Source organism: Furipterus horrens, unplaced genomic scaffold (assembly GCF_987537825.1).
Source record: "Furipterus horrens unplaced genomic scaffold, mFurHor1.1.pri manual_scaffold_4, whole genome shotgun sequence".
Taxonomy (NCBI): domain Eukaryota; kingdom Metazoa; phylum Chordata; class Mammalia; order Chiroptera; family Furipteridae; genus Furipterus; species Furipterus horrens.
Window position 1 is genome coordinate 176,885,694 of NW_028327174.1, and position 24,898 is coordinate 176,910,591.

General features: G+C 46.9%; 1 protein-coding gene across 1 annotated transcript in view; it reads left to right on the forward strand.

The window, feature by feature from the left end:
* Positions 1-5,304: 5,304 nt before the first annotated feature.
* COL15A1 (collagen type XV alpha 1 chain) overlaps positions 5,305-24,898 on the forward strand; it is a 101,448-nt gene continuing 81,854 nt past the window's right edge. Inside the window, exons 1-2 of the mRNA XM_090274486.1 lie at positions 5,305-5,493; positions 5,575-5,660. Of these exons, the coding sequence (XP_090130612.1) occupies positions 5,483-5,493; positions 5,575-5,660 (97 nt within the window). The 5' untranslated portion in view covers positions 5,305-5,482. The remainder of the gene's footprint in view (positions 5,494-5,574; positions 5,661-24,898) is intronic.

Below are 24,898 nucleotides of genomic sequence, written 5' to 3' on the forward strand. Positions count from 1 at the left end.
TGCTATTCTCCAGAGCATTTTCTCAATCTGTTGAGATTTTGCTTCCCAGCGTGGTCGTCAGTTTGGCTCAATAAACTGATAAAAATTCTCTACGGGTTTGGACATTTCTTACATCGACAGTCTTCTGAGATGCCTCATAATGACTTTCTTCTCCCAGTGCATCTGGGAGAAGTAGAAAGAAAAACATATTTGCAGGCTCCTGCGGGCTAAAAATGTGGTCCTCAGGCTTATTTCCCCTGCACTTCCTTCCAGGTTGCTCACGCGGAGTGGATGCACAGGGTGTCAGTGTCAACACAGACACCCTGGGGCGGCAAGCAAGAGGGGCTCTGTGTGGCACAGAGCAAGGGCCTGTAAGGGGCACAGGGGACTCTGGGCGCCCACCAACTGGGAATGGGGGTTCATGTTTTTACCCACCAGCTCCTGTCCAGCCCTGGGAGCTGCTGGGTCAGCGTTAACCCCCCGGCACTGCAGGTCTGCTGTGCTGCGGGCAGAACTGGCTCCGGCAGCCATAGAAAGCACTCAGGCAACAAGAAGCAAGTGCCAGCGGTTGGAAGATCACGCCTACAGCGCATATAATGGGGACGTGCGCGGGTTACAGGAATGGGGCCCTGACAGTGGCACCTAAGAGTGCCTGACACGCCCTCCCTCTTTCCCTCCCTCTTTTTTCCTTGTCTCCTTCCCTCTAGGATTGTCAGATTTTCAAGTTCATCTTTCTCTCTTCTGTGGAAAGCAAACCTCAAAACTGGCTCTTCTCAGGCACATCAAGGTACTGATCAGAACAAGAGGCTCCCTCTCGGAAGGCAGGTGTGGGTTTAAATTGTCCTTGTTTTCCCTTGATTACCCAAAAAGCAGCCCTCTTCTCTGTTTATTCCAGTAAATTCTTTTCTAGTCAGCTAATTCAGTCTGTTCTGCTCTTTCTGCTCTTGAAGTCAGACAAGGAGCCAAGCTTTGGGTGTCCCCTAGAAATTTCTCACCGCAAGTCCAAAATGGAGGTATTATCCTCACATAAGAAAGCAACCAGTTCAGAAAGACATGCACTACGTGCTTGGTAACTTCTTCCCCAACCAAATTTTGGAATGCTTCTCACTGCTTTTTGTGCCTCTTCCAGCTGCTTGAGACAGTCTGGAGAATGCTTTTGGAGACTGAGTTTTCTGGGATACTTGGATGGATTAGGGGAAAATGGAGCAGCCCATTAATTTAGCTGAGTCCTGAATGGGGACAGAGCTTTGTGTTTCCACACGTCCTGATCTCACAAACTGCACTGATCCTGCGGTAAACAATTTAGACCAGCCTGGGTATGACACGAAGCTTCCTCTTGGCTATTTCTACAGCTTCACATTGAATGGAAGGAAATCGCTTAAGCCCTCAAAAACAGTCTGACTAGAGGCAAAATGCCTGGTTTGGCATCCTGTTCCTACCCTTCCCACACCTGTGCTGGGACCATTTGGACCCCTTCCAGCTTATTGCCTGGACATCCTCTCTGGCCTCCAACGGTCTGAGGTTACAGTTGCCACCTCGAGGCCCAACTCCAAAATGAGAACCCTAATGCCTGTGAACATGACCTTACATCTCAGGTGAGGTTGGTGCAAAATTAACAGTATCAATGTGTATCCATTTCCAGCCATTCATAGGGGAGAAATGTGCTGTGGGGACTTTCATCTTTAGATTTCAACGAAGTGGATGTTATCAGACACTTACAGAGAACCAACAGGAAATGAAATGAACACACAAGATCTCCCTGCCAGCATAGTAAAGGAACCTGCTGCTTTATGCAGATGTATATTGGACTGATGAACTAGACTGCATTTAAACCCACCAATCAAAATGAAGTGATGCCTTCATCCTTCAGGTAACATGCATAACTAAGGGGGACCAGGTTTGTTTTATAATAGCACCTTAGCTTCATGTTTCAAGGTAGATAGGCTTCATTTGTATATTAAACATGTAGAAATATGTCCTTCCACATCTTGAAACATGGCTCTCATCTATCTATCATCTATCTATCTATCACCTATTTATCTATCTTTTACCCATTTCTAACAGAAACATGAGCACTCAATCTATTCCACTTTTCTATTTTTTCTAAGAATAGGCAGAATGCATGTGTGATAACATATGGCAAATGATTTTTAGCCTTGGTGTTGGGGAACAATAAGGTGTGGTGGGGACAATGGAAAATTGGAGACTATTGCTTTAACCAAAGGCAATAGCCCCTTTTTGATGCCAATCAATCACTGTTGCAGGGAATATAGGTCCATGTTGCTAGGTTTTCCATAAATTTAAAAAGAAGCCAGAAATCTGGATTTTGATGTAAAATGACCTGATTGTCAAATATTGCTAACTAATTTAATTTGGAGCTTGTCACTAGGCAAGCCAAACAAAACATATCTGGGAATCCATTGCCACCAGCTCACAATCCCTGGTTGTAATTGTCAAACACAATTATAGAACTATTATATAATCATGGTTGATGTGGCTCTTTCTAAGCAATATAGAAATATAGTTCTAAGAAAGTCAATTTTGTTTCCAGTTGGTAGAGTACTTTATAAACAACAGACAAATACAGAAGTAAGAAGGCAAATTCCCTATGGTTAATAATTAATAATAACATAAAGTATGTCCAGCACAGAATGACTGCAAATGGGAGAGAATTCATGTTCACAGAGAGTGTGAACAGATTAACAAACATGCCTGATGCGGACCATTCTGTTAGAATGGTCTTTGCCTGTGTGTAAATTCCAGGTGAGGCCATCCTAGCTCTAGGGCTGCTTTGGCTGCTAGTGCCTCAACTCCTCAAGGGCTGGCGCTGGGGTCTTGCCTCTTTCTTGCCAGTCATGTCCTCTGCCAGAATATCACCACTGCCACTAGCAGGAGTGAATAACCACTGAGCATTTTCTGGCACCAGATACTCCAATAAATTCTTTATAGCTCAGTAACACCTCGCATCCTCCCAACAACCTGGGAGGAAGGAACCATTGTCACCCTCATTTTACAGATTTTCCCATGTTTCATATAGCTCGTAAGTAACAGAGCCAGGACTCACCAAGGCAGTGTGACCCCAGAGCCCATGCTCAGAATTTCTCCCTTCTTTATGACTCTTGTTTGTTAAAGGTTCTTTCTCTGCAATGACAAGGAATTCACCCCCTTGAGGGTCTTCTTACTCTATATGAACTCTCCAGCATCTGAAGACCTTGCCCATTCTCTCCTTCTGTAATGTGTTTCCCTCCTTGGCTCTGGGATGCGTCAGTCTGTCACTCACCAGGTAGGTGACTTGGTAAATTGCATGTTCTCTCTAGGTCTGTTTCTTTATCAATAAAGTGGGGATAGAAGGGAGATGGCTGGATCAGATTTCTCAGGGCTTTTCCATAGTAAATGTTCTGGGATTCCAAAATGCGCAGAGAACACCAATGATTCCATATGGTCTTCACGGCCACGTGCATAGCCATCAATCAGTCCAGCATCTCCCTGCCTACTGGTCCCCTCTCCAGCCTAAGGAGTTCTTACCCATTTACTACTGGGGTGTATGTTTCTCTGGTATTGCTTCCCCCTTCTCCTCTTTGCCCCCCAAACTCTTGGCAAAACCCAGAGCCCGGGTTAACTTCACTCCCATCTTGAAGCCTCGCCTGTCTTCTCCAGGCCACACTGATTTCTTCCTTTTCCGAAGACTGCTTGCATGAATTCCAGACCCGGCCTCTCAGATCAGCACAGCACTTTGCAGGGGACAGAGCACTGTGACATGCAAGTTACCTCACAGAAACTCACAACCACCGGCCACGTCAGGGTCATCATGTCCATTATGTAGATGGAGAAATAAGAAAACCAGACAAGGGCAGAATTTTCCCAACTTCACTCTACAGCCAGGGCCAGCACTGGACTGGAATCCAGACTTCTGACCCCCAGGCCAGAGCTCCTTTCCAGTCCTCGCTGCCTGGGTTGGCATTAACTATTTCATGCCCGAGCATCCTGGGTCTCCAGTCCAGTTTTGTTCTTGGGGGTAGGGAGTGGGTTTAATCCTCTTGTTCATGGACAGGTAGTATGAGTAGCAAAGAGCGTGGGAGTTGACACTTGCCGTGCACTAGCCTGAGCACATTTTAAACCTAAGCTTCCTCATCTATGAAATGAGGATCACTGCAGTACCACCTTTCCAGGGCTGCTAGGATGAAATGAGATGACACAGGCAGTATCTAGCACAGAGTCTGGGACATAATCAGGGCTCAATAATTGTTAGCTACCATGCCCAGCCCATCTCCTCTGCGGGGCTAATTCAAATTACCTTTCACTTGGCAGGCAGTGACTCTCCCTCCAGGAAGGGGTGCCAAATGAAAACCAGAACTGACCACAGAGCCACACACAGCCTACGGTAGCTACTTGGTACATTCAGGAAGGCCCCTGGGGCTTGCCTGGCTTCAGCACTGTTGGGGTCTCAGCCCACCTCAGCAGTGCTTCCTCTCACTGAGAGATCTTATACTACTGTGCCTGGTGGTAATCATCAACATGAAAAACCACCGTTTGAGGGTTTTACCAGTGCCAGGCCTGTGCTAAGCTTTGGGCAAGTGGGATAGTGTACCCTGTGCCCTCCCTCCGGGCTGTGCACCCTGAAGGGCTTTGGGAGGCTGAGATTGGTTTGCTTCTCCAGCATCTCATCGCAGAGCCAGGAGTGATGTCTTATTTAATATTGTTTCTCTTTGTTCATCTAGTGTATTGGCCTCTCCTACTACCAGGGATTATTTTAGGCAGAGAAGGAAACAGATATAAACCCTTGCCCTCCTGTGAGGTTACACTTGGAGATGGGGGTACAGGCAAGGTATAGAGAGGAAAACCCTGGAATATTAGATACATTAAGATTTTTATTAGGATTAGTTTTACTGCATTTAGTTATATATTTCACTTATACCACCCAATCTGGATCACTCTGGGGCATCCGAGTAGGTTCCCGGGTCATGCACGCGGGGCAGGGCACAGCAACCAAGAGCTCAGTCCAGTTGTGTGATCCTGGGACATCAGAACCACTTCTCTGAGCCTGTTTCCTAAGGCAAAATCACAGTTATTCCAGCCTCCAGGGGCCTTTGAGAGGATTCCTCTGGCCGGTGAATGGAGAGTACTTTGTCCGCAGAACAACCCGGACAGAAGTGAGGGCGGGAGAGATTCGCGTCCGCTCCGCTCTGGGTGGAATTGGCGGCTGGGGAGAGCGAGTCAGCTGAGGGGGGAAAGGGGCGTGGGGAGATCCCGGGGTGGGAGTGCGCCACCGCTGCCCCGAGGTGGGGGCGTGGCGCGAGGGGGCGCGCAGGGCGCGGCGGAGTCGGGTTTCAGAGCGCGGGTGACTCAGGGCGCGGGCCGGGAGCCGGGAGCCTGCCCGGCGTGGCCGCTGCCCAGCACCGCCTTTGTTCCCTGCAGGAAGGGTGAGCGGCGGCCAGCGCGCAGCGCCCTTCGCCTCCGTGGAGCTCAGAGGCTCAGCTCCTTTGGGGCTCGACAGACCCGGGAGATGGCGCCAAGGTAGGACCTGCGTCCCAGTGCCCCAGCCCCTTCGGCCCCTCCCGCCCACCTCACCTTCTCTCACTCGGCCACTTCTTACAGGAGAAACGGGCAGTATTGGTGCATGCTGTGGCTGCTTTGGGTCTGTGCGCTTCTCTCCTCTGTCATCCGGACTCGCGCCGCGACAGGTAAGTGACCCACCCTGAGGGTGGCACCAGCAGCCTGCACCCTGGGCAAGCTGATTTTGGCGGCGGGCGCGGCTGCGGTGCGCGCCTCATTCCTGGACATAAAAGGGAGTCCTCACCGCTCCGTGCGCATTGGCGGTTCTGCCGTGGCTTCCCCGGGCAGTGCAAGGGGTTCCAGCGGTGGATGGGAGTCCTGGGCAGCCAGAGCGGGTGGAGCACTATCAGGGCACCCAAGATATCCAAGCTAAACGCGGCCCCTCCAATCTGGGGCAGAGAGGGAGTTTGGAAGCACAGCGACAGCACCAGAGGCTCCGCGGGGACAGTTAGCTGCAGCTCACCCAGCGCCCGTGCTCAGGTCGTGCGTGCTACCTTGCTCATTGTAAGGACAGGTCTGGTGCCCTCTCTGCACGCAGGTGCGGAGCAAGATGGCCAGCACAGACACCTGGAGCCTTTACCTCGAAAGAAATAACAGTCCTAAATTGCTCTGATGCCTAACTTGGTTCTGAGTTACCTACGAAGTCCCGTCCATGGGGTCAGTGGCGCCCCAGCGAGTTGGGTAGAGCTATGGGCTAGGAGCCAGGGGATCCGGTCCCTTCTGTTCCCCGAGGCTCATTTTCCCCACCAGGCTGTTGGATGAATAGTGGGGTCTTAATTAAAATAGATTTTGGTCTTGTCAGGTTGCGTGGGTTTGAATTGTGCCCAGGTTAGGTGACCTTGGGCAATGAATTTCACCTCTCTGGACCTGTTGCCTCATCTAAAAAGGGGGAATAATTGAACCACCTTACTCCTAGGGATGCTGTGAAGATGAAGAGAGATATTAGAAATAATATGCTTTCCACATGCTGGCACATACCAGGCAGAAAATAAGTGGTAGAAGTTATGACTTGATCCTTGCAATAGCTGTTAGAAAGCAGTGCAGGCATTTTTACAGGAGAGGACAGTGAGGGCGAGAGAGGCTTAAGAAGTGGCCAGTCCAAAGGCAAGACTTGAGCCCAGACCTGCAGGCTCCAGTCCTTCCTTGCTCATCCCTTTCTCCATGCAGTTTTGTGAAAGAACTCCGCTCTCCAGACGGTAGTGCCTGAGTAATTTTGGATTTAGGAGGTTAGTACACAGCCTCAGTAAAGGTGTGGGGAGAGGGAGGAACAACTTCTGTCCTTGAAGGAAACTGGGGATTGAGTGGGTGGCCTTGGTTAACTCTTTGTGTGCTGGAGGAAGCCTGGGACAGCGCAGACCATTGTCTTCTTGGAAGCCAGACCCAAACACGATGACAGCTTTTTCTGCCAGAGCACTTCCAGCCTGGCATTTCTTGCAGATCAAAGGGCAGCTGGAGCACAGTTTTGACTTCTCAGCGCCATTGCCCATGTCGGAACGTTGCAATTTTGCGTGTGACATAGGTTACTGCCAGCTCGGCAGCAGAGAGCAGCTTCAGGTTCTGTGGTCTTTGCTGAACTTTGCTGCAGCCCACACCCCTGAAAGGAAGAAGGTTCTGGAGAGAGACACTTTGTTGTTTCTTTCCTCCTCCTGTGTGTATAGGCTGGGTCCCTCAAGGTCCCTGGATGTCAGGGCTGTGATTTCTTAGACAGAGGAAGTCCTGTTCCCATCCATGATGTAAAAGGGGTGTGCTAGGGAACCCTTAGGAGCTGAAAGGGCCTAGGGAGGGCCATTTGCAACTAATGGGTATTCAGTGTCCCTCTGGGATTCTGAAGAGGATCTTCTTAGACATGTGACATATCCTCTTGCAAACCAAATTTTATGTGCAGTTTAAGTAGGTTAACACTTATGAGCCATTTCATATGGTCAGGCAGAGGTATGAAAACATTCCTATTTCATTCATCCAACCCTCACAATTACTCCAGGAGGTGGGGACAGGGACTGGTATTGTGTCTGTCCTTCAGATGAGGAAAGTGAATCCCAAAGTCCCAAGGCTTCTAGTTTCCTGGCCCACCTTGTTTAAAGAGACCCTTGTTAATGGAGTCCTTGCCCCCCACATCTATCCTTGTATCCCTAAGGGGTCACAGCTGAATAGTAAAGTTACAGTGTCATTGCAATACCTGCTATAAAAGAAAATGAGGGTGTTGTGGAGACAGAGATGGTAGTGTCACAAGGAATTTGTTCCAGATAATAAAATAGTGATATGTGCAAATTATTTACATTTCTATAAAGTATTTGATCGTGAACTATCACATCCATTCAGAAAAGTACACACAAAAAGTGTGGTCCAGTGGTTTCTCACTGTACAAACATCCATGTAACATAGGTCAAAAGATAGCATAGCCCCCAGATGCTCCTTTGTGCCCTTTGGCTGTGTCATCCCCTCCCTCCCCTCAGAGGCAACCATTACCTTGACTTACATAGTGACCACTTCCTTACTTTTTAAAAATGACTTTAGTACCTAAGCATCTATCCCCAAATTCTAAACTTCCATTTTACTTCCATTTTGAACTGTATACATGTAGGATGTCTTCTTTGATGTGTGGGTTTTTCCACTGAATATTAAGTTTTTGAGATTTATTTATGCTGTTGCATGTGGCTATAGTTAATGCATCTTCCTTGCTGTATAATATTTCATTGTATTAATATCATGTACATTATTTATCCATTTTTCTCCAACAGTAGGGTTTTTTTTTTCCCACTTTGTGCTAATATAGTAGGGTGCCTGTGAACATGTCTCTGGGTGCATGTGTACACACATTTCTGTTGGTTCTGTGCCTAAGAGTGGGGTGTGGGGTAACAGGGTATGAAATCCTCCAACTGAACAGACACCGCATCTTCCACTAGGGCTGTGCAGAGGTACACCACCACCAAGCTGGTATGAGGGTCCTCTTTTTTTAGCATTCTCTTCAGCACTTGGTCTCATCTGAGCTTAATTTCAGCCTTTCTAATGGGTACCTATTAGACTCTTACAGTAGTCTTAATTTCTATTTTCTTGATTATTAAATTGATTACCTTTTCATGTGTTTATTGGACATTTGGATATCCTGATTTACTTTTTTTGAGGTAAAATTCACATAACATACAATTAGCCATCTTCATGTGTACAATTCAGTGGTATTTAGTACATTTACAATGTTTTGCAGCCTTTGCTTTTATCTACTTCTAAGACGTTTTCATCGCTTTAGAAGAAAACCTTAATTCCATTAAGCAGTCACTCCCCATTTCCCTCATTTGCACCACACCAACCCCTCCACAACCACTGAGCTGCTTTCTATCTCTATGAATTTGCTTATTCTGGACATTTCACATTCATGGAATTGTATGATACATGACCCTTTGGGTATGGCTTCTTTTACTTATTGTAATGTTTTTGAGGTTCATCATGTTGTAGCATGTGTTAGTACTTCATTTTTTATGGCTGAATAATATTCCATTGTATGGATATACCACAACTGTTTTTTTCATTTTTCCACTCATGGGGATATTTGGGTTGTTTTCACCTTTCGACTATTATGAATAGCAGTATTATGAATATCTGTATACAAGGATTTGTTTGAGTACTTGTTTTTAATTATTTTGCATATGTAGCTAGGAGGGGGATTTCTGGGTCATAAGGTAATTCCATGTTTAAGTTTTTGAGGAACTCCCAACCTAGTTTCCACAGTGGCTGCACCATTTTATAGTCATACCAGTGGTGTAAAAGGGTTCTGCTTTTTCCATATTCTTGCCTGCACTTGTAACTTTCCATTTTTTAAATTATAGCCATTTTAGATTTTGTATCACTGGCCCCCTGCCTTGCCTATGCCCTGGTCCATCATGAGCTACTGTTGCTCACATACCATTAGAAATTGTGATGAATATAAATAGTTGTAGTGTTTTAATTACTGGCTGCATTTTTTGGTTTTGTCTGAAGTTGGAGATGCCTGTGGTAGCCTGAGGTCCCACTTGTGTGTTTTACAGCAGAGTGAAGGCTGGAAATGCTGCCACACTGAACCACTCACAACTTCCCACGTATAGTTGGGATTTTGCAGTCTTCTTGACTTGGCACAGGTGTGAACTGATCTCACTGTCTAAAGTGCACTATCTCACATTCCCTTTCCCTTTAAGATCTAATTCTACCTATCAGCTTAAATGGCACCTCTTCCAGGGTCCTTCCCTGGATCTCTCATCACTAAACTCCTATAGTCCTTCCTCTCTCTCTAGGCCCCAGCTGCTGTCCCCCTCACCGTACAAACTCAATTCATCTCAATTTACCATGGGAGCACCCTGAGGGTTTGGGTCATGCCTCATTTGTCCAGAGTTGGTCACTAGGACTTTGGTCATTTTGTTACTATGATAGCCGTACTGCTGGGAACATCGTCAGACAAATGGCCTTTGGTTTCTTTTTTGGGTTATTTCCTTTGACTAGATTCCCCCAAACAGACTTGCCCATTCCAGATAGAACTAGTTGGATTGTTCTTATCTAATTAGATCGATTTTTCTTAGAAGCACGTTTAATCATGCCATTCCCTAGTTTAATTGCTCTGGCTGGGTGCTCGTTGTACCTAGGATGGACTCATGCTCCTTACTGCAGCAGGCCCTTTGTGGTCTGACCTCTGCCTGCCTCCTGGTCTCTACTCACATGGAGCCCCTCTTGGCTTGGGCTCACACCAAACCACTGGTAGATTTCTGAATGAGGTATGCAATGTCCCACCTGTGTCTTTGCACAGACTGGCCCCTTTTTTGAGAATGCCTTTCCTCTCGCCCACCTGACAGACCCTATTCATCCCTTAAGGTTCCTTTCTGGGAAGCGCTCCTGCTCTGCCAGGTGTACTGGGCTTTCCTCTGGGCTAATACTGTATTCACCCACGTCTCAGTCACAGGGCTTTCCAAACTAGACCATGACCTTTGATTACTTGTCTGTCTCCCCTGCTATGCAGGAAGTTCTGTGAGGCAGGGACTGGGCTTTGTCCAACTCTGAATCCCAGGACCTAGTACATTGCCTGGCACAGAGTGGATCCTCGGCAAACTTTCTCAGTGAATCAAAGAAGGAATGAATGGATAGGTCAGACCTGTGGTCTAGAGATAGTGCTCCAGTTTATCACATCCTCCATGGTATGTAAGTCATCCCAATTTTCTACAGCTTTGCCGGCTTTGGGGTGACCATGACTGAATAATCAGGGTACATTATTGAACTTTTAGTTTATCTTGCCTTTAATAACCTTCATAAGTAGTTAGACTGGAGTTTACACTATTGTTACTTTACTCTTTTTTTATTCCATCTAATTGTATAAACAAGTTTTCTAGCTTATCCCTGCTTATCTTATTCCTGATAGCCTCTGTTTCGTCCAAAGTTGTATATTTATATTTGCTCTGCAGGCTAAATAGATGAGCTTATGTTCTCATTTTCTTTTAATGTCTGCAGCATGATCCATTTAAAACGGACCATAGATAGCGTATAATATGAAGTCAGTTCTTTTCCAAAGTGGTACACTGGACTCCCCAAAATACTAATTAAAATATGAGCTGTTTCCCCATCATTTTGTTTCCTCTGGTTATCATATAATTGTTTTTCTTTTAATGATATAGTTGTTTTTTTTTTTTCCTGGAATCTCTATATTACCGGTCACTTTCCTGTGCATATGTGTTTCTTAATCCACATGATCTTGATAATTGTTGCTTTGTAATATGTTTAAAATCTGGTAAGGGAACTCACCCCTGATTCCTTCATTAAGCCATAAATTCTTTAGTTTTGATTGATTTATCACATAATCTCCTCATAACATGCTTCGATACTGGGAGTGTTGTAGTGGTAATGGACAGGTAAGAATAATAAAAAGAAGGCAATCTTACAGTAAGATTCAGTTGAAGATATTAATGTGCAGTAAAGAAAACAAATGAGCAACAACAGCAACAAAAATTTAAAAATTAAAAAAAAAAAGGCTTCAAAGTCAGAGCAGCAGATCATGGGGTCTGAGCTATTGCTGTAGACACAGGGCAGCTGAGATGAGTCAGAGGTTGGGAGGAGCTGGGTTCATTGATTGATACCTTCCTCTACTCCACGGCAACTTGAGAGAAAAAAAATGTAGGGTTAGAATAGAACCTGGGAGAAGGTCCAGATGTCTTTCTGTGCAAGATCTAATGAGGGAGATAGGAGTCCTAAGTTACTTAGTGAGTGCAACCCAACCCTTATCCCCAACAGAACCCAACTCAACTCAACCCAACTCAACTCAACTTAACCCAATCCAACCCAATTTAATCCATTCCAAATCATTCACAGTTATTGCAGGCCATGGGACTGGAAAGGGCAGAAAACTGTTCAGAGGGTCCTGGTATCTCTCTCAGGTAACTGGGATCTCTGACCTCAAGTACTGGGGGAGTCCCTGCCCAGGTGTGGGGTGCTTGGCTGGAATCTGGCTTGCAGGGAACAGCCCTGCCTTAGGTCTCTCCAGAAGTCACTCACCCCATCACTGAAACCCAATTGGGGCCCAGCGTAGAAGTCCTTCCCACCACCAGGAGGGCTTACGCAGCTAGCTTCCTCCCAAAGTGCACATCTGTTGAAGTCATCAAAACTGTTTGCCATGTGTGTTTTGGCTACTACTATAGATTTTTGTCTTTTTACTGTATTTTCTGGCTGCCTACACTCTCTGAGGCCTTCTGGGGTAGGTGTTGGGTGGCTTAAGAGTTGCACTGGACCCAGTACCCATCCTGGAGGCACTCAGCACCAGTAGTAGAGACTAATGTGTGGCAGTGGCTTGAATGCTAAGGAGCTTATCCTGAGTGTCCTAATGCAGGTGCAGGCAAGCCTCTGTGCTACCAAAGAAGGGATGCCCATTTCCACTGGAAGATGGGGGTGGCAGAGGGAGGTAAGCAAGCTTTGATAGAGGACATTTATTTTTCAACAATATTTAAAATTTTTGGTAATAATAGTCATTGTAAAAAACCTGGGAAGGGAAAAGAAGTTTATAAAGATCACATGTTATCATGTCATGACTCAGAGATAAACTCTGCTAACATTTGGTGGGGTATCTTTCAAGCTCTTTTCCATGCTTAAATATGCATGTATATTATAAACAGATCATTCTGTACAAAGTATTTTGTTGCTTGGCTTTTTTTCTCCTTTAACAACCATCTAAGCACTTCCCCTGGAACATAAATGTTCTTCTCCATTGTAATTGAAATAGTATTTCATTATGTGGATGTCCCATAATTAAACTAGTCCCCTTTTAGGCCTTTAGGCTGTTTCCAGTTGTAGACTATTATGTTTACTAGGGGAAGGGTTTAGCAAAGGAACTAATATAAATAACCCATGGACATGGACAATGGGGTCAGGATGGACTGTGGGAGAAGGGGCGGGCTGGGTTGGGGGTAGCAATGAGGGAAAAAGTGGGACACTTGTAACAGAAAAAAAAATTAAATTAAAAAAAAACACTATTGTGAGGATCTTATTCTTATAGCTCTGTATTTGAACATTTCTGTGATTATTTCCTAGCCCAAATTACTAAAGCAAATTGTTGGGTCTAGTGCATGCTCATGTTTCAGGCTTTTGGTGCATTCTTCAGAAAGATAACAGTAATTCACACTCCCTACAGCAGCACATGAGAATGCATAGCTCACCCTGTCTTTGTCCATTGCTGCTATTTTTCTGATTTGAAATGAGAAAATAACAACTAGAGAGACCGTGCCCACACTACTGCTCCAAATTGTCCTTAGCGAGTGGAGCCGGGACTTCCTTCCTCCCTTCTCTCCTCCCCTCCCCACCCTCCAATTTATTAATCCTTTTTGCATGTGCCTTGTGGTAAGGGCAACAAGAGAAGAAGGTTTTTCAGGAGATTGGAAGGCAAGAGCTCAGGCCACAAGGATCTTGGTAGTTCTCAACCCTGACAGCACCTTGGAATCACTTCGGGTTCAAAAGGAACCTGATGCTCAGCCCTCCACCACTTCCAGGATTCTTAATTCATCCATCTGGGGTCAGGACAGGCTTTTAAAGCTCTCGATGTGCTTCTCAAGTTGCAGTCAGGGTTGAGAAGGCCAATAGCTTCCCCAAGAGAAAAGTCCCTATTCATGGTTGCAACAGGAGTGAGTGGCATTGGACTCCAGAGGAAGCTTTCAGAGGGTATATATAGCTCATATGCATGACTTCTGGGATCCCAGGTCTCCTTGGTTCAAATCTCAGCTCTGTTACTTCCCTTTGAGTGACTTGGGCCAGTTACCTTTCTTTTCCTTATTGTCTTTATCTCTAATGGAACAATAATCTCTACTGTGAAGAGTAATGGGAAAAGCATCCAGGCCTGTACTTGGTAACCAGTTCAATACCTCCTTCCCTCCCTGCTCCCTCATCACTGTGGGTTTCTTGAGGGCAGAAACCGTGTTTTATTTATCCGTGCTTCCTCAACATCTGACATGGTATTAAAGGGACACAATGAGTGTTTGAATACATTAATGAATGAGTCATTCAAAGCCTGAGATTGTGGAGATCTTAGTGAAAACCCAGCATTATGAACCCTTGACCATAGCAAAGTCTGTGTGTGCCTCCAGCTCTGCTGGAAGACCACCTACAGCCATCTGCTGTGATGGATGATGGAGGGGTCAGAGCAGGGGCTGGATATAACATACACATCGGGGATAGGATACATGTCATGAAAGAAAAAGGAAGGTATGCTTTTCAGTGTTGGAAAGTTATAATCATTCCATCCCATAGAACAGAGGTGCAGAGAGTTCAAAAGCTATGACAAACTGAACCTAAATTCATGCTGTTTTAGCAATGTCATGCCCAGAACTCTGTCTGAACTTGGATCAGCCAGCTGCTTCTCCCCTTCCAGTCACACACCTTAGTGGTAGCAAGTTCTATTTTCAGACAGACAGGTCTGTCTCCTGGTCTCCATTCTCACTTGGCCTCCATATTGCAGCCACAGTAATCTGCCAGCAGCATCAGCAGCACTTGGGAACATAGTAGAAATGAAAAATCTCCAGTCCCTCCCACAGACTCAATAAATCAGAGTCTGCATTTTAACAAGACCCATGCTCACTCACGTGCACATTAAAGTTTGAGCAGCACTGTAAAACCAACTCTGATGATGTCACCCCTTCTTAGAACTCTTTGTCATCCTCCCATACTTACTACCTATAGTAAACAGAGTAGTGGACCTCTAAAGTTGTCTACATCCTAAACTCCAGAAACTGTGACTATGTTAAGTTTCATGGGAAAAGGGAATTAGGGTTCAGGTGGAATTAATATTGATAATCAGCTCAATTTAGAAGAGGATCAGGATCCCAGAATACCCAGGTAGACCCAGTGTAATCACAGGAGTCTTTAAAAGTAGAAGAGGGAGACAGAAGAGGAAGTCACAGTGATGTAATGTGAGAAGGATTTGAGCAGCCTTCTTTGCTGGTGTTGAAGATGGAGGAAGGGGCCACAAGCCAAGAAATGTGGGCAGCCTCTAGAAGCTGAAAAAGGCAAGAAAATGGATTTTCCTTTAAAGCTTCCAGAAAGGAGCATAGTAAGACCTGTGTTGGATTTCTAACCAACAGAACTATAAGGTAATAAATTTGTGTTAATAGAAGTCACTAAATTTGTGGCCATCTGTTATAGCAGCCATAGAAAAATGATTATAACACTCCTTAGCATGATGTTTGAGACCCTCTGAAGACCACAATGTGCTGTTCTGGCTTCATCTCCCAGAATATTTCTCCTCACAGCCGGATCTCAAACCATACAACCTCCAAGTGGCTGGAGTATGGGGAGGGCCACCCCAAGAGTCCAGAATGGGGTTATTTTTTCACGTATCTAGCACCATGCCTGGCCCCTGGCAGGCACTCGAGCAAAGTTTGTTGAATGAATAACCTGGTGGAGATGCAGTTTTGACATTCCCCTGTTCCTTTTTTGTCTTGGACAAATCTCTGTCTCTCTCTGGGCTTCAGTTTCCCCATGTGGGACATGAAGAGGTTGGACCAGGTAAACTCCAAAAGCACTGTTAGCATGAACATTCTAGGACACCTGAGTTCAGTTTGGCCAAACTTTGTGGCAGTTGGGAGAAGTGATTCAATTCAGCAATGCTGAACCCTGTTCAGATCCTTCACTGACATTCCATTCCATGGTCAGGATACAAAACTGTCCAACAACTGTGTATACTTGGTATGAAACAGAGACCACAGAAGCTGTCTTCCTTGATTTAGTTAAAATGCCAAGTTGCTCATTCTCCCACAGAAATAAAAAAGAGGGAAAGAAAACCATTTCTCACTGCAGTTTTTCCATGTGACACATTTTCTAATTTTACTTCAGGCTTAACTGTCTAGAGTAGATGGCTCCATTTCAGGGTCTACCCTCTCCCCTTTTAGAATACGAGCTTCCAGTTTAAGATACAGAATGTTTTTTTTAAAAAAGAAATATAACAGTTTTGTTTGCTTAGTATTTGCAAGTGTGGACTGATATCAAATTATGCCTGCTGCCTTTATTTTCTCTGCTGGGGGAAGTTCTCTACAATGCACAGTGCTGACCTGGGTTAGTGTGCCATGGATAGGATTCCTTGGTTCTGGGCTCAGCCATGGGAGCTTGACCAAGTCACTTCCACTCTTAGACTCAGATACTTATTCTGCAAAGAAAGGAAATGCTGGCTCACCATGGAGGCTGTGGCTGGATTGGGAGAAGTGGTGGGTGGGTCCCATTTCTGAGCATCCATAGTTCCATCTGAGACGCCATTGGAATTGCATGTACCTAAGTGTGTATCTGCCATCAGCGTTTACAGTCTGCACTGCTGCTCTGCTGCATGGGGTGGCTGAGAAATGTTCAGCACCTGGAAAGAGTACTGTGGCTTTGTTTCAGAGAAATTGACTCTGCCCCTGCTAGGTCTATGGCATCCAGCCTGTCCCTTCCATCCCTCTGCCCCTCCTGGGTCATACTCACTAATGGATTGTCACAGCAACCCCTTGCCATTAGGACCTTCCCTCTCTCTCTGTCTCTAGCATATGTCACTGTAGAGTGCTTGTCAAAACGTGGTCCCCTCATATCATGGCCCCTCTTGAAACCCTTCTAGGCTCTCTATCATGGCTCAATAAATTCTACTCTCTTTGGGCTGGAGCTCAAGGCCTCCTTCCCCCTCACGTCGCTCCCCATGCCGTGGTTTTAGCCACACTGATTCCTTGCTGGTCTCTGAATTTAATGAGTGTGTCCTCTTCTCCCAGCCTTTGTTAGTGTTGTCCCACAGTCTGGAATACTCTCCTTTCTGTCTTGAAATCCTCTTCCACCTTTTCTCCCTTAGAGACTTGCTGCTTCAGGTATGGTCCCTGCACCAGCATCATCGGCATCACTCAGGAGCTTGTCAGACATGCAGGACTCCAGGTCCTGCCCCAGACCCGTTGCTTCAGAGTCTGCAAGTTTCCTAGGTTCCTGGTGAGGCATGTGCACACAGAAGAGGGGAACACAGGCCTTTGCGGCATGGTGGTGAAGTGCTGGGGCTTTGGGTCAGACAGAGCTGGTTCGATTCCAGGCTTTGCACCTATTAGCTGGTGAGCTTGAAAAATTTACTAGTCCTCTTCTCGCCTCAGTTTTCTCATCTGCAGAGATAATAATAGTACCTATTTCAGAGTTCTTGTGGTGAGGACATGAAATCACGTCCCCAAAGCTCTTAGCCCAGTGCCCGGTACACGATGAATCCTTGATAAAGGGTCATGGCCACAGTAACAAGGTTCAACCTCAATACTAATGGATGTGGTCCCTAAATCCCCCTGTGGCCTCTCTCAGCATTGCTTGTACCTGATTCATTCCATCAGTGGTGAGACTTCATTTGCAAGTGCATCTTGCCTAGGACAGGGAGCGCAGCACAATGCCATCTGTTTTTGGAGTTTAGAATCATTGACCTTCCAGTCAATGATCTCCTACAGACCTGGTTCATCAGAATCTGAACCTTACCCAGACCCCAGTGCTGTGTGCACATGCGGAACTGGGAGACGCAGGCCCTTGAGGCAGGTGGTTAGTGCTGGGGCTGTGGGGTCAGACAGAGCTGGAGGGAAATAAGCAGGCATATAATCTGATGTGGACAAAGGAAAATATAGCTAAGCAAGGACTTTGCAAATGTGGGCGGGCAGGACAAGATTAATCCCAAAGTTTCTGGCTCAAAAACATGGCCACCCTGCCTGTCATAGCCTGATAGGTTTCTCATGTGTTCGTTTGTTCACTCACTTGCACTCAAATATTTATTTAATCCCTGCCCTGTACGAGGCAATGCAGTATGTGCCAGGCATATGGTGATGGACCGATAGGCATGGTTCCCACCCTCGTGGAGCCTGCAGTCTAATGGGGAACACAGACACTAAATAAAGGATTGTACGAAAACTTTAAATATTTATAAATGGTAAAAAGTGTCACGAAGAAGTACAGGGAGCCGAGAAAGCACATACCTGGCCACTCGAATCTGTACTGGGGTGTCAGGAAAGTCTCCCTGAGCAGTGACATTTAAGATGAGATGTGGAGAGAGGTCAGATTCAGCCAGGAAAGGTGGTGGGGCTGGTGGGTTGTAAGAGCAGTGGAATATTCCAGATAGATATGCAGAATGAGAGGATAGAGGCAACAGACTGTGTGTGGTTGTGCATCATGGGGGCAGGGGGTGGTGACACTGGGATGGCGGGAATCGCCAGGATGGAAGCAAACTTTTGTTCAGTAGCAGCTTTCCCGAGCCTGGCCCTGGGTGATCATTCGGGTTTCCACGGTCCCTTGGGTCCAGCGCCATGTTCATAGCTCAGGGTTTGCTGGCTAAGGGCTCTGGGTCCTGTTTCCCGCCCTGTTCCTGCCTCTACTTATCTGAGAGTAAACTGCTTCAGGGTTGGGGTACAGGGTCTCCAGCTTTGTGTTGCACAAAGAAGTGTATTTAAGGGACTTGCAGCAAAATGTTAGGGAAGCCGAGCTGGAATGAGAGCCCTGAGCCAGCGCAGAGTCTCTGGTCCTTCCTCGGCCATCCTGAGCCTCCCAGGCCATCACAGTCACCTGGTTGAGAGATCGTGAGGGTCCCATGGAGAAAGGAGTCTAAGAATCGCCCTCCGCAGTTAGACTCCAGCTAGCCTTGGCTTTGAAAGGCTTCTTTCTGTCTATGCAGCAAGGAGGTTGGACCAGCGGCTTGTCCTTCTCTGATGTTAATTCTTTAGATGTTTGTCTCTGGATCTCTGTATTCCAGGGAGCACGTGTATCCATAAACACAATGCAAAATTCTCTTAACAAGGAATAGAAATGAGGTCATGGAGGGAACGACTCACATGGGAAGTTTGTAGATATCCCTATAGAGGAGCAACTCCTTAGAAATGGTGGGATACGGTGGCGCATTACCCTCTGTAGACAATGTGGCACGCAAAGCCACATCGTTTATTTCCTGTATCCATTTTACTCAGTGGTTGTGTGGGGGCATGGGGAGTCCAGTAATAATTGGGGAATAATTTAGAATTTTTATACTAAAAGAAACAGCACAAGGCCCTGGCTGCTGTGGCTCAGTGGATTGAGCGTCGGCCTGCGAACCAAGTATCAATGGCTCGATTCCCAGTCAGGGCACATGCTTGGGTTGCATGCCAGGTGCCCAGTTGGGGATGTGCGGGAGGCAACCACACATTGATGTTTCTCTCCCTCTCTTTCTCCCTTCCCCTCTCTATAAAAACAAATAAATAAAATCTTAAAAAAAAAAAAGAAACAGCACACATGTGTTATAGAGTGGAGTGCACAACTTAAGTGCTTTTAAAGATAAAGCAGGAAGCTTTAATTACATTTCCAAGTTCTGAGGGCTCTTTGGCTAGACTCAGGCCCTTGGATATAGGGTCCCCTCTCTCATATGGTAAGATGCTTCAGTGAAGATGATGTTATGTATAAATTTGAGGTCTTGAACTTGTAGGGGAGGCTCAAAATTATTGCAATGGATGGCAGAACCAATTCTTATATAAGCATTTTTTCTGTCTGCAAATATAGAACGCATATGTGTGTCAAAGGGTTAATTTTTTTTTTTTTTCCCCCATGGACAAGATGGAGGTTGCTCTCCAAAGCCTTGTACTAGAACTGTCCACTCCATCAGGGAAAAACCTCATCTGTCACTGCTGGGTCCTCCACACCTGGGTGGGACAGTGCCTTCCACACAGCAGGTGGTACTCCATAAACACTAGTTGAATGAATAGATGTGTGTGCTCATGACTGTAAGAAGCTTTCCTCGCTCAGTCTGCATTTACCTTTTCAGGAATAAGTGTTAACAAAGGAAGGTTGGGTGGAATGTGAAAAATGCTGCTCATGCATATGCATGTGGGAGACCGACTGGTCCCACTCAAGTTCAAGGTTTCTAAGGATTGCCCTTTGGAGGCAGCCTCCTACCCAGTGTGGTCCGTGCTGCATAGTGGCTGCTTGTGGGAGAAGGCACAGTTCACCATTCATGCTCCTTGGCCAGCTTGGGCTCCTAAGGCTCCCTTGTGAAAGGCTCAATACCTCACTTCCATCAAAGCCCACTGGGAACACTGAGGACCCTGAAAATGCTGGACTTTCGGGATCATCCACTCTAGCTCTCCTCAGTGACAGATGGGAAGACAGAGGCTCAGACAGAAGAGGGACATGATGAGAGTCACACAGCTAAAATATAGAAGAACTGGGTCTAGAACTGGGTCTTCTGATGTCCAGGTGGGTGGCATCGTACCACCCTGAAGTTCCCAAGCGCTGCTTGACCAGAGATGTGTTACCAGTCTTTTCCATCCTCAGGGATGTGGGAGGAAAGACAGGGGAAGAAATTCACCTATGCTAAGGGTTTCTTATGTGTTTAGAGCTGAGCTTTGGAAACATCAGATGGGCTTCAAATTCTAATTCCTCCAGTTATTGGCTAAATGACTTGGGAAAATTGTCCCTGAAGAGCACTTTTGTTTCCTCATCTGGATGGGGTTTGTAGAGGTCCTACCTCCTGGGCTGTGTAATGCTGGAGGGGTGCCTAGACCAGAGCAGAGACAGCAGGCATTCAGGGGCTGAGGGCTCACCCCTAGCCCACGAACCCCATCCTGCTGCACAGAAGCATCACTGGGGATGTTTAAAACATGCTGAGGCCTAGAGCCTCTGATTGGGCTGGGAGCCAGGCATCAGTATTCTAAAGCTCCCAGGTGATTCTTCAGCCCAGCCAGGGATGAGGAGCTCAGTATTAGACCATGCATTCCATGAAGGAAGGCGACATGTCTGTCCTCTCTTTCCATGAATTGCCAATGCTAATAGTGCCAGGCACGTGGCGGTTGGTGCTTGATAATATTTGAGAATGAATTATGAATGGATGAACGAGATGTGCTCAGCCCCTGATGTCACCCTGCACCCCAATGCTGAGAGCTGGGCATTGTCATCTCTATGTCCAGATAAGGATACTAAGGCTCAGAGAAGTTAAAGAGCTGGCCCAAAGTCATCGGCTAGTAAGTAGTGGAAGAAGGACTTGCACGCAGGTCTCTCTGGTGCCAAATCCCGCATCCTTCCCCTGCACCTGCTGGGTGAGGCTTGTCCTCTTTGGGTCCCCCCAAAGTCACGCTCAGTCTCAGGTCTCCAGTGAGGGGTGTCTCCTGGGTACTCATTCTGGAAGGTCCGATTCCCCCTCCACGGCTCTGGAAGTACAAAGGCTCTTCCTCCGGCAAACATTTGGAGACTGTCAAGTACTTTCATCTAGATTAAACAAGAGTTAGCCTGTTTCAAAATATGACTTCAGGGTCACCATCTGTCCTGGCTGTTCCTTAAACTCAAATCCCATTTCAGAGCCAAATGGTGCTCCAACATCCTGCAGAGGGCAGGTCTCTGCACAACTGAGAAGGAAAATTGGTAAAAAGAAGCAGTGTGTTCGGTAACAGCTGTAGGACACATTTTTTATGCCATCTGTTCTCCCTGCTCAACAGCATCCAAGTCATTATACAGGGCGGGGCAAGGGCATGTTTATAGTCGTCCATATGGAAAATAATACAATAATTAATAAATTATTACGGCTCACAGTCGTAAACCTACTTTTGCCCCGCACTGTATATGTGGACCATGCAGACTCACATGCATTCATTCCCATGTCGGGCACTTGCTGGGCACCCAGCACTTTCCCATGCCTCGACTTCTTCAGGGCAATGGGTGCGAGTGGTCTGGATAGTAGAAAGCTGAGGGAGCATGACATCACGTAGGTGCTTGAGCGAGTCACATCGTCAGGCTGGGCCTCTGTTTTCTCGTCTTGGGGACATGGGACTGGGTACTGCCTGAGGGCCTTCCCAGTTCTGATGGTCACCCTGACTCTCCAGGCCTCCATCAGCCTTGGTCAGGGCAGGCAAGATTTCTCGGTGCCTGCTGAAGCCATGAGCTCATTCTGTCCCCAGGCTGCTTCTCTGCCCTGACTGAAGTCACACGAACTCCTCTGTTGGGACGCCCCGGGCTGTTCCCAGGGCAGCTTGATTCTGCCCAGGGCATAATGTGCCAAGTGCTGAGAGGCTGCAGGAAAGTATGTCTCTCGCTGTTGCCAGACTGCCGCCTTCATTCCACATTCCAGATCGCCCAAGCCACCCTCTCCTTGGCAAGGCGAAGGAAGGGCGCCCGACTCCCAGGGCAGCAGCTCGAGGTGAAGTGGTGATGCCTCCTAAAATGGTCAGCTGCAGACTTCCTCAGAAACCTGCCGAGACACCCTCTTGTCTATTGGATAAATTTTACTCGCCTTGGCTTGACATTCAAGGCTCTCCACAGTCTGACTCCAGTCTCCTAAGTGAAAAAGTGATTATAAGTAAAAAGAGCTGGGAAGGACCCCAGATGACCCACGTGTGAGTCCCAACCATCTCAGTTACCAGCTCTGTGGCCTTGATCTCCTTCAGCATCAGTCTACTCATCTGCAAAGTGGGATAGCAATAGTGCCCAGCTTATCAAATTGTGCCGAGATTAAATGAGCTAATGCATGTTGGTTTAACACTTCCAAATCTGTTTGTCTAGATTCATACTTTTTTCTGCTCTAATTCTGAGGTTATCTAAGGGTTCCATTGCTCCATCCCCCAGAACCACGCCTCTACCCCTAGTTTTCCTACCTCCTCTCCTCCAGCCCTGTGGGTTTGCTTGTGCTCTGCCGGCTCCATCATCCCCACATGTGCAAAGTCTTCCAGTCCTATCTTAAGTGCCCTCTCCTTCAGTTCAGGTCACCTGTGTCAGGACTCCATGTGTTGGTGTCCTGTTCTTGTCTACGAGGCTGAGAGCTGCTCAGACACCAAAGTCTGAGTCCTCTTGATCTCGCAGAGTCCAGCCCGAGGTCAAGTCTGGATAAGGTTGGCCTCTGGACACTGCTTGTGGGCCAGGCCAGACCTCAGCTGGGACCAGGATAGACTGAAAGATGGAGCGGTCCACTCTGCCTTCCCTTCAGGGATTCTCTCCCCCCTGTGGCTGTGTTCGCTTGGGCTGGGATCATGTAAACTATGAGTGAATTAAGGCATGTGGTTAGCAACTCTTTAAGAGATTTTATTGACCATGTGGTTGTCAACCATGCCAGAGAATTCAAGAAACACCCAAGGACATGCCTCACTTGGAGAGGCTTAAAAATTGCCAGAAATACTCTTCCAAGCTCCTGCCACCATGATGGCCCTCCCACCCTTTGGGGCTGGGGGCGAGGGGGCGGGGGGGAGATGCACCAGGAGCAGGACTCTGATTGTTCTGTTCCTGGAACCACGAGGACTGGCCTGTCCCATCCCATCTTACCTTGTCCAGTGGCCCCAGCTCCACTCTAACACCCAGATAGGCTATGAGCAGCCTCCCTGAGGCCTCCAGCCAAACCTCAAGAACGTGAATGGTGTAAATGGAGAAGGGAAGCATATGTTGTTTCTCACCCATATCCTTGTTTCAGGGAGGGGGGAAAGTGGAGGCAGCTGGAATTTAGTCTGAAGTCTAAGAGGCCAGTGTGTTTACGAGTGACACTCCTAACGCAGTCAATGGGTGAGAGCCAAGAGCAGGCATTTTGCAGAAGGCTGGTCATTCAAAGCCCTTCTGATTAAGGGTCTGCCAAAAAGGATGGAGACAGATCTCAGCTTCGAGAAAGTGAGCATCGAGCCTCTGTGAGGTTGTGAATATGGGTTTCCCCCACTCTGCTCTCTGAAAGTAGAACATCCCTGTGCAACCTTTCGCAAGCTGAAATGGCGCAAAGTGAAGAAGCCATGACCTTAGCACACATCTTGCTAATGGACACATGAAATAAATCACGATAAAGCACAGATGCCCTCAAACACAGCTCCAAGCTACAGAGTGTAGCTTCTGGAAGGGGCTTGGTGGAGGCCACACTTGCCGCCTGGGTGCACACTGCTTCCATAACATTTGCTGCAAAACCAATGCTGGGTGCTAGTTTTGCCTATTGCCTTTTTTCATAAAAGCAAAATTCTCTTTGGATTTCCCTCAGTTAGTGTAAACAGGTACTCGTATAGGTCTTTGGCATTAGCGAGGTAGCGTAAAGCAAACTTTTGAAAAGCAGGGGATACCTGCATTACATTATACCAGAGTGAGGCTATTAAGTGCCTATGGAGTGAAATGGTGCTGGTGGGATTACTATGACAATAGCTGGTATTCATTGGAATTCTTTGTGATTGATGATAATAAATGTTATATACTGAGACAAGCATACAATCGCTCTTGTCCAGAATCCATTAAGCTCATTCATTCATTCATGTGTATACTTGTCATTCATTAATTCACCCATCAATGCTGAAGTTCTGCTCAGTCTGGGCAAGGCCCTGTGCTAGAGGGGAGAAGCATAGAAGTTGGGAGATACAGAGATGAAATAAAGATGATGCATCCTCACCTGGAGGGCTCACGGCCGGTGGGAGACACAAACAAGTAAACAGGTAACAACTGAATAGGGAGCGATTGGAACCCACTGGGAAACTCAGCCACTCAACCAAGGGAGGGTTTCTTGGCAAGATGGTGACTTATTTGTAGTCAGTCATCTAGAAGGATGCACCCTCAGGCTCAGCTTCCCAGTGTGGACTTTCCTGGATGTCTTCAGGTACCTTAAGCCCTTGTACAAGGCAGGGGAGCTGAGGAGACAGGGAAGTCGCTGTCACCGCCCTCCTGGAAGATGTGGGCTCCTCCTAGTCAGGACAGGCTTTCCCTGGGGACATGCTCCCCTTGAGACTACAAGCTTCATCCTGCTTCAGATCCCTAACCCACGTGCCCAGACGGTGGGATGCAGCTCCCAAGCCTCTTTTAGTCCTCCAGCCTGGGGCTACTTGGCTGCCTCACTCCAGGCCCTACGGCCCTCTTAGTGTCAATCAGTGGAATCTACTAACTAGGGGTCTCAGCCTCCCATCAGCCTGGCTGGGATGTCACTCATCTGCTATGCTATGAGCAGAAGGAA